This window comes from Mesoplodon densirostris, chromosome 4 (genome assembly GCF_025265405.1).
Source record: "Mesoplodon densirostris isolate mMesDen1 chromosome 4, mMesDen1 primary haplotype, whole genome shotgun sequence".
NCBI lineage: Eukaryota > Metazoa > Chordata > Mammalia > Artiodactyla > Ziphiidae > Mesoplodon > Mesoplodon densirostris.
Window position 1 is genome coordinate 63070569 of NC_082664.1, and position 10193 is coordinate 63080761.

The following is a 10193-nucleotide window of genomic DNA, read 5'->3' on the forward strand; positions in this document are numbered from 1 at the left end:
TCCACTATTTTATCTTCCAGGTCACTTATCTGTTCTTCTGCCTCAGTTTTTCTGCTATTGATTCCTTCTAGAGAATCTTTCATTTCATTTATTTTGTTGTTCATCATTTTCTGTTTGCTCTTTAGTTCTTCTAGGTCCTTGTTAAACATTTCTTGTATTTTCTCCATTGTATTTCTAAGATTTTGGATCATCTTTACCTATCATTACTCTGAATTCTTTTTCAGGTAGACTGCCTATTTCCTCTTCATTTGTTTGGTCTGGTGGGATTTTACCTTGCTCTTTCATCTGCTGTGTGTCTCTCTGTCTTCTCATTTTGCTTAACTTACTGTGTTTGGGGTCTCCTTTTTGCAGGCTGCAGGTTCGTAGTTCCCTTTGTTTTTGGTGTCTGCCCCCAGTGGCTAAGGTTGGTTCAGTGGGTTGTGTCGGCTTCCTGGTGAAGGGGACTGGTGCCTGTGTTCTGGTGGATGAGGCTGGATCTTGTCTTTCTGGTGGGCAGGACCACATCCGGTAGTGTAATTTGGGGCATCTGTGAGCTTATTATGATTTTAGGCAGCCTCTCTGCTAATGGGTGGGGTTGTGTTCCTGTCTTGCTAGTTGTTTGGCCTAGGGTTTCCAGCACTGTAGCTTGCTGGTCTTTGAGTGGAGGTGGGTCTTAGTGTTGAGATGGAGATCTCTGGGAGAGCTTTCGCCGTTTGATATTACGTGGAGCCAGGCGGTCTCTGGTGGACCAATGTCCTGAACTCGGCTCTCCCACCTCAGAGGCACAGGCCTGACACCTGGCCGGAGCACCAAGACCCTGTCAGCCACACGGGTTTTGGAAAGTCTGAGCAACCAAACCATAAAACAAATCCACCAATGACAACAAGCGCTAGAAATCATACTAAAAAAAAAAAAATGGACCGACAGAACCCTAGGACAAATGGTAAAAGCAAAGCTATACAGACAAAATCACACAGAAAAGCACAGACATAACACTCACAAAAAGGAGAAAAAGGAAATATAAATATATATATATATATATATATACACATTATATATATATATATAAAAGAAAGAGCATAACCAAATCAATAAACAAATCCACCAATGATAATAAGCTCTAAGTACTAAACTAAGATAAACATAAAACCAAAAACGAATTAGACGCAGAAAGCAAACCCCAAGTCTACAGTTGCTCCCAAAGTCCACTGCCTCAATTTTGGGATGATTCGTTGTCTATTCAGGTATTCCACAGATGCAGGGTACATCATTTCTTGTGGAGGTTTAATCTGCTGCTCCTGAGGCTGCACAGAGAAATTTCTCTTTCTCTTCTTTGTTCGCACAGCTCCTGAGGTTCAGCTTTGGATTTGGGCCCCCTCTGTTTGTAGGTCGCCTGAGGGCATCTGTTCCCCACCCAGACAGGATGGTGTTAAAGTAGCAGCTGATTAGGGGGCTCTGGCTCACTCAGGCTGGGGGGAGGGAGGGGTATGGATGGGGGGGCGAGCCTGCGGCGGCAGAGGCCAATGTGACGTTGCACCAGCCTGAGGTGTGCCGTGTGTTGTCATGGGTAAGTTGTCCCTGGATCATGGGACCCTGGCAGTGGCGGGCTGCACAGGCTCCCGGGAGGGGAGGTATGGATAGTGACCTGTGCTTGCACACAGGATTCTTGGTGGCTGCAGCAGCAGTGTTAGCATTTCGTGCCTGTCTCTGGTGTTTGTGCTGATAGGTCCTTCTTCTAGGTCCTTGTTAAACGTTTCTTGTATTTTCTCCATTGTATTTCTAAGATTTTGGATCATCCTTACCTATCATTACTCTGAATTCTTTTTCAAGTAGATTGCCTATTTCCTCTTCATTTGTTTGGTCTGGTGGGTTTTTACCTTTCATGTCTGTCTCTGGAGCTTGTTTAGGTGGTGCTCTGAATCCCCTCTCCTCACGCACCCCAAAACAATGGTCTCTTGCCCCTTAGGCAGTTTCAGACTTTTTCTGAAACTCCCTCCCGGCTAGCTGTGGTGCACTAGCCCCCTTCAGGCTGTGTGCACGCAGCCAGCCCCAGTCCTCTCCCTGGGATCTGACCTCCAAAGCCAGAGCCTCAGCTCCCAACCCCCATCCGTCCCAGCAGGTGAGCAGAGAAGCCTCTCAGGCTGGTGAGTGCTGGTTGGTACCAATCCTTTGTGTGGGAATCTCTCTGCTTTGCCCTATGCACCCCTGTTGCTGCACTCTCCTCCATGGCTCCAAAGCTTCCCTCCCCCACCACCCCCCATCTCCGCCCTTGAAGGGGTTTCCTAGTGTGTAGAAACTTTTCCTCCTTCACAGCTCCCTCCCAGAGGTGCAGGTCCCATCCCTATTCTTTTGTCTCTGTTTTTTCTTTTTTGCCCTACCCAGGTACGTGGGGAGTTTCTTGCCTTTTGGGAAGTCTGAGGTCTTCTGCCAGCATTCAGTAGGTGTTCTGTAGTTGTTCCACATGTAGATGTATTTCTGATGTGTTTGTGGGGAGGAAGGTGATCTCCACGTCTTACTCCTCTGCCACCTTGAAGGTCTCCCCTGATGTCAATGCTTTTAAACTTACTGACGTTCATTTTTATGGACCAGATATGGTCTTAGTATACATCACGTGGACAGTGACAAAAATGTGCCTTCTGCTGCTGTTAGATGCAGTGTTCTAAAAATGTAGATTCGATCCTGATGTTTGATGGTGTTGGTGAGTTCTATATTCTTGGGAAATTTCTGTCTACTTTTCTATCGATTGTTGAAAGAACGGTGTTGACATCTTCAACTATGACTGTAGATTCATCTATTTCAGTTTTTACTTCACATATTTTTTCAGCTCTGTTGTTTGGTTCATACAAATTTAGGATTGCTTTGTCTTCTTAATGGATTGAAACTTTTATCATATTATAATGCCCACTGTGTCTTTAGTAATTTTCTTTGTTCTGAAGTCTACTTTAACTGAAGTTAATATAGCCCCTCCTATTTTCTTTTGAATAAGGTGTGCCTGATGTTTTTTTCATGCTTTATTTTAAACCTGCCTATATCATTATACTGGAAGTATGTTTCTTGTAAACAATATATAGTTGGGTTATATATAGAATCCACTTGCCAATCTCTGCTTTCAATCAGTATATGTAGACCATTTACCTTTAATGTAGCTATCAATATATTTGAGTTTGAAACTGCTACTTTATTTCTTGTTTTCTTTTTATTCTCTGTTTTTTGCTTATGTTTATTTTACCTGCCTTCCTGTGGGTTACTTAAAATTTTTTAATTCTATTTTGATTTATCTATAATGTTTTTTTTTTTTTTTTTTTTTGCGGTACGCGGGCCTCTCACTGTTGTGGACTCTCCCATTGCGGAGCACAGGCTCCGGACGCACAGGCTCAGCGGCCATGGCTCACGGGCCCAGCCGCTCCACGGCATGTGGGATCTTCCCGGACTGGGGCACGAACCCACGTCCCCTGCATCGGCAGGCGGACTCTCAACCACTGCGCCACCAGGGAAGCCCTATAATGTTTTTTGAGTGAATCTCTTTATATAGCTTTTTTGGTCACTGCTCCAGATTGTACATTATATATACATAACTTATTACACTCTACTGGAATTGTTATTTTCCAATTAGAGTGAACTATAGAAACCATATTCCCTTTATATCTATTTACCTTCCCCTATTTATATTTGTCTTAAATATTTCCTTTACATACATTTAGAATCACATCAAACAGCATTATAATTTTAGCATCAACCATCAAATACATTTGAAAAGTTCAGGAGGAGAAGGAATGTCTATTGTATTTAGCCATAGTTTTTGCTTATTATATTCTTTCTTTCTTCCTGGTGTTTGTTCCAAGTCCTTTCTTCTAATCATTCCTTTCTGTTTAGAGAACTTCCTTTAGTCATCCTTTTAGGGTAAGACTGCAAGTGACAAACTCTCTTAGCTTTCCTTCATCTGAGAATGTCTTGATTTTCCCTACATTCTTGAAGGATAATTTCCCTAGATACGAATTTTGGATGGACAGTGCTTTTCTTTCAGCATTTGAACATGCTGTGCCAATCCTTCTGGCCTCCATGGTTTCCAATGAGAAATCCCGTCATTCAAGTTGTTTTTCCCTATACATAACACATTGTTTCTCTCTCATTGCTTTCAAAGATTTTTTCTTTTTCTTTAGTTTTCAAAAGTTTGACTATTACATGTTTTGGTGTGGATTCCTTTGGGTTTCTTTGGTTTGGGCTTTTGTCATTTTCCAGGACTTTGATGGCATGAAGGTTAGATCTTCTGTTATAGTCCCACAAGTCCCTGAAGCTCTATTTTTTTTCCCCAGTCTATTGTCTCTCTGTTGTTCAGATTGAGAAAACTGTATTGTTCCATCCTTGTGTTCACTGATTCTTTCCACTGTCTCCCCTCCATTCAGTTTTTGAGCCATCCATTGAGTTTTATTTCAATTACTGTATTTTTTAGTTCTAAAATTTTTCTTTGATTCTCTTTATATGTTCTGTTTCTTTACTGAGACTTTCTATTTCTCTGCTAAGACTTTCTCTTTTTCTCATTGTTCCAACTGTGCTCATTATTATTGCTCATTGGGGCTTTTTTTTTTTTTGAGGGCCTCTTTAAAATCTTTGTCAGATAATTCTAACATCTCAGTCATCTCGATGTTGGTGTTAATTGTCTTTTTTTCTTCCAAGTCTAAATGTTCTCAGTTCTTGGTATGACAAGTGATTTTCTATTGAAACCTGGACATTTGGGGTATTATGAGAGTCTGGATCTTATTTAAACACTCCTCTGAAACTGCTCTAGTAGGGGCAGTAGGAGGAGGGCCAAGGCTGCCTCATTACTGCCAGGTAGGGATAGTGGTCCATATTCCAAGCTTGGTCTCCACTGGCACCAGAGGTAAGGGGCTCCCTGCTATTGCTGGGCAGGAGTAGGAGTTCTGGCCCCCACTAGGCCTCTACTGATACCATCCTGGTGGGGAGGGACTGAAGTCTCTCATTACCGTTCCCTACAAGGCGTCCAGTGACACTACGGGTGTGGGGTGGGTGGGGGGTGGGTAGGGTAGCCTCTTTACTGCCGGGCAGTGTTCAAAGTCTTGACTCTCCACTAACACCACATCATTAGGGAAGGAGTTGGGGTACCTTGTTTCAGCCTGGTAAGAGTGAAAGTTTAGGCTCCCCCCTCAGCCCCGGCTGGCAGGGGTGGGGATAGGGCCATAGGTTTTTCTGTGGTGTTTGACTAAAGTAGCACAGTTATTGTCTAAAAGTTTCATCTTGCTAGGCTGCCCCTTTCTTGATCCTTAGCTAAAGAGAGCAGGCTTTTGCTGGGGCTTTTTCTGTCTGCACCCATTGGCATTCTTAGGTTGCCAGCTTCTTTAGCTCCAAATCTGGCAGACATGAGACCAAAAGAAAACCTGAGAACTCATCAGGTTATGTGATTCCTTGGATCCCAAAGTCCCTAGCCAGTTTGCTTCTCTCCACCTTTTGGAGTCTTCTCATGTTTGTTTTATAAATAACATCTAAGGTTTGTACTTAGTTGTACTTAGCAGGAAGAAGAGGGAAAAGTACATCTATTTCATCTTCCCTAAAGTTAAAGGCAGGCATAAGTTTTATGATAAAACATCTGCTTGTGAGCTATACATTATTTGTTTATAAAAGACCTTGGGACATGAATTCCCTCTTACCTGGGTCATGTTAAGCCATTTTTCTTTTGAGCTATATGGCCAAAAACAACTACACATGACAGAAGCCAGGATGGGCTGATTCCTTCGTCCTCAATTAATATCTGGAAGGTAGTCTCTGAACTTCAGTCTCATATAATTAGAATGTATTTTGTGAGTGATAGTATTGAACTCCTCAGTAAAACAAACATAGGCCCTTATAACATTTCTATCCCTCCTGCTATAGTGTATGCAAACTGTTTAAGACAGTAGTTCCTAACTAGATGGGAGGTTAAAAGGGGAGCGATTTTGCCCTTCTCCCCAGAGTCTCATTCAGCAACATCTAGAGATATTCCAATTGTTATGACTTGGTGGTGGGGAGGGTGACGAGAGGATCATACTACTGGCATCTACTGGGTAGAGGCCAGGGATAATTCTAAACATCCTACAATTACAGGACAGCCACCCACAACGAAGGATTATTCAAACAAAAAGTTAAGTGCCAAGGTTGAGAAACCCTGGTTTAGATGTTTGACCTACATTTGACAGCTGAGTTTAATCTTTAGATATTCTGTGCACCTTTTGGCCTATGTAATTGTTTGTGGAACTCTGAATGCTAGGTCTGAAAGGGCTCTGCCCAAACTCTAAACAGAGACAGCACACCCTGCCAGGACTGTCTCATCCTTTGGCTTTCCCTCCAGGGACTGGCTCCAAATTAAGATGTCTAAAGTAAAGAACCATATTCCTTGCTTATCATGGGGAGAACATTGTTTATATAAACTCCAAATGTTTAAAACAAGTGTCCTTATTGTAATCTTAAGAATTTTTAAAATCATAATTTAGATACCACTTTTACACTTGCATTCTCATTGCTTTCTCTTACCTACCCAGCCACAGCCATTTCGACAAATTCCCCATTGTTCTCTTCTCACCCTAATAAAACTTCTGAAACCAAAATAATGCACAGCTCCATCTTCTGGAATTGTTGGGTGGGGGTCAGGCAGAGGCAAAGTTTTAAAAGCAAGAACAAAATCTAGCTACACAAAAAAATCAATACAATGGAAGGCAGGATGGGACTGAGGCATTTGAAACTGGCCAAGTCTTACAATGTGGGGCTAGTTAGTGACCCTGGCTTCTGACCCTAATCCTTCAGGCCACTCTCCTACATAAAACAATTCAGGTAGCTGAAGCACCAGAAAAGGATACACAAGAGAAATGGAATACCAGAAAGAACAGAATTCACTGTCCCAGGGCCCATTCGTCACTGATACACTCCCTTCTTATATTCTATTCTATTTGAACCCTTCAAAATGTACTTTCTCTATGGGGCCTTGCTCTAAAAGTGTAACTTTCCCCAACTGTACAGGACCTTGAGCCAGCTTCTAATATAGGCCCCTCTTCATGTCACATGCCTTGACTATGTCACAGAGTTCTTCTCACAGGGGCAGGCAATGAGGCTTTGTTCTCTCCATTGAGGCTCTCCAGTGTGCATCCCTGATTCATTTTCTGCTAGGCCCACAGAAAACTTAATTAGAAATACCCATTTTGAAACGGCCTGAGCAGTCACACTGATCTTGTTCAGTAACCGTATCGAGGTATGGGTCTTAACTGAAAACATTTGTCCCATTCTGCCGACAAACATTAGGTCAAAGACGACACTGGGGACTCTTGTCCTTACACGTTTTTGTTTCCCTAATGGGCTTTAGGATCACATTCCTTAAATCACAGCCAAGAGTATATTCTGGGCTGAAACTATTTTAAAGACATAATGTGGCAGCAGTATTCTGTGTACTAACAAGAGGTTTGGAGCTGCAGCCAAGAACAGTAATAGAATCTTCTTCCCCCCTAAGTGCCATTCTCATTACCATTCTCAAAAAAAAAAAAAAGTTCTCTCTCTCTCTCTCTCTCTCTCTCTCTCTCTCTGTCCTTTCCTCCTTCCCTTCTTCCCTCCGTCTCTCCCTCTCTCTCTTTCTGTGTGGGACTCAGATTGCCCTGCTATTATTTTTACTTTGAAGGTCCCTGTCAAGGCAAAGTCTATATAATGAACAAGATATCTTAAACTATGACCCTATCTAGCTTTGCTCCCTGCTGGGGGCACATCACAATCAACAAATAGCCAGCCCTGGCATGGTTCCAGTCTACTCTCTGGGGTGTGACCAGCTGGGATGGAATCCCAGCTCTGCTCTGCCTTAGTTGCAGGACTGTGAGCCAATCCTCTTAACCTCACTAAAGCCAGGAAGCCTCTTATGTAAAATGGGGCTCTTATGGGTACCCACCTGATGGGGTTGTCATTGGGACAAATAATCACTTATAGTCTCTATAATTGGGAAGACCTAGAAAGTAAATTTTTAAAAGATATTTTAAGAGAACGGTTTTCACTGAAAATAGTACAGAACTCTTATAAATTCAACTTATTAGTAATATACTGACCTTCTTAAGATATAGATTCACTGTTAATAATAATAAACTGTACAGAAAAAGACTCTTTCATATAAAACATCTGCTAAATCAATACTAAATAATCACAAAGACTGAAAGGAAAGGTTACCAGTGATGCATTAATCAGGTCAAAAAACTAATGTTCTTTGTACCAGTTTTTGAAATATACTCTCAATTATTTTCACTTTTTAAAGAGGATATACTCCCTCGATGGAAAATTCAAAATTCAAAGAACCTGAATAACACCCCAGCGTTTTGTCTAGCTTATAACACATCACATGCACTGATTTTATGTTTGTATCCTTAAGTTACATTTACCCAGGTGAAATACTACTCTTCTTTTGGGTCACCTACTTCCATTTTAATGTCGTAGTTCTGGCTGAGGACGCTCTGGATGAGCTCTTTGATGCTCTGGTCGGAGGCCAGCTGGGTGTCGGACTGAAGCGAGGCGATGATCTCGATGGACGTCGGGACCGCTCGCATGGGCTGCGGGGCCTGCGGGGCGGCCTCCCGCGCGTCGCTCGGCGGATTGCTCTCGCGGTCGGTTTTGAAAACCGACACGGGGGCTTCCCGCGACTCGCCGCGCGAGCCCTCGCGCAGGAAGCGGGTGTGAATCCTCACTTTCCTCCGCCGGCCGGCCGCCTCCGAGTCTCCCTCGTCTCCGGACAGGGAGCCTCCCTTCCTCTCTCTGGCCTTGCGGGCCTCCGCAAGCCGAGCCGGCTCCTGGCTCGCGTCGCGGCCCCCGGCCGGGTCGAGGACCGGCTTGGAGCCCGCGGGCCGTGGGTTCCTGGCGCCCTGGTGCGCCCGGGCCTTCCCCCTGGGCGCAGGTGGCGGCATCAGGACCACGGGTCTGGACGTGCCCGCCCTGGAGGCGATGACCGGCGGCTTCTTCTGGGGCCGGTGCCGGAGGAACGCGGAGCTCCGCAAGTAGAAGTCCTGGGGGCAGAAGGGCCGGGTCTTCCCGGGAGCGGCCGCCTCGCTCGGGCCCGGGGGCCGCGCTGCGCCTCGGGGCGCTGGCTGCGGGAGGGCCGCAGCGAGGGGCGCACGGCCTTTGGCCCGAGGGGAGCCTGATGGCTTTTGCGGTCTGGCGCGGGAAACGCACCACTTCCCCCCATGCCGGGCCGGGCCGGGGACCCGGAGGCCGAAAACAGGGACTTCACCCACAGCCGGCTTGGAGGCCAACTTCTCCTTGAATTGGAGAAATTCCTTTTTAGTCTCCTTGCGAACCTTCTCAAGTTCTTTAAAGATGTACGATTCTTCTTTGTATTTCAGTCCAAAGTGCTTGGAAATCGTGGACATCTGGACTAATTTGTCCTGTGAAATAACAATAAATATTATACATATATACATGAAAACTACTGATAAACAAAATTCCAGCTCAAAAAAGCTTCTCATGGTAGAGCGCTCACTGTGCTTGCTGAAGCACGATGGGTAGTATTCGTTTATATCATTTTAAGTTCAACTATTGGCCTTTTCATAGGAATAATGAAAAACCTTTAAATCAGTAACATTTTCACAGTGAGAGTTTCCGAAACCCCTACTGGGTTTACTTTAATGTTTCTTTAGACTATAATGTAGTGCCCCAATTCCAGGCAAGAGAGACCACACTCCACATAGGCATAGAAAATCTAAAGTAACACTGCCAAGAAGAGAGAACAGAGGTCAAATGTGGCCTGGATCCTACCTGCAAACATGTTTTTCAATTGCTCAGGGTTTTTCAAAAATATTAATTAATAGCCAACAATTTTAAATTGAGAGATTTTCATATAAAAATGCAGATTTGCAGTTTCTCTGGGGAAAAAAAAATGAAGGCCCTGGCAATTCAAGAGCCAAATCCCTAGTCTTGTGGCAGGGTAGCAATTTCCCTTTACTTCTCCAGCTGGCCCCGGGTGTCTCCATTTCTTACCCAGCCCACTTGCCTCAATGTTTGACAAGAAATAAAGCAGAGTGTATGAAGGGAGAGAGGTGATCAGCCACAAGGTAGGCTGCAGTGAGATCAGGAGGCCTTGAATGCCAAGTGTTTGTACTTTTTCTGTGGGCTACTGGAAACCATTCAAAATCTTTTAACAGAAAAGTGGCTTGATAGGTTCTGGGGCTTGGGGGATACTAATGTTAAGTGGGAGAAAGAATAGAGAG

The 10193-nt window shown here is 44.1% G+C and overlaps 1 protein-coding gene across 1 annotated transcript in view; it reads right to left on the reverse strand.

Moving 5' to 3' along the window:
* Positions 1–9356, reverse strand: part of TTC6 (tetratricopeptide repeat domain 6) — a 216366-nt gene extending 207010 nt beyond the window's left edge. The window contains 1 exon segment of the mRNA XM_060098150.1: positions 8412–9356. Within this exon segment, the coding sequence (XP_059954133.1) occupies positions 8412–9356 (945 nt within the window).
* Positions 9357–10193: the final 837 nt, after the last annotated feature.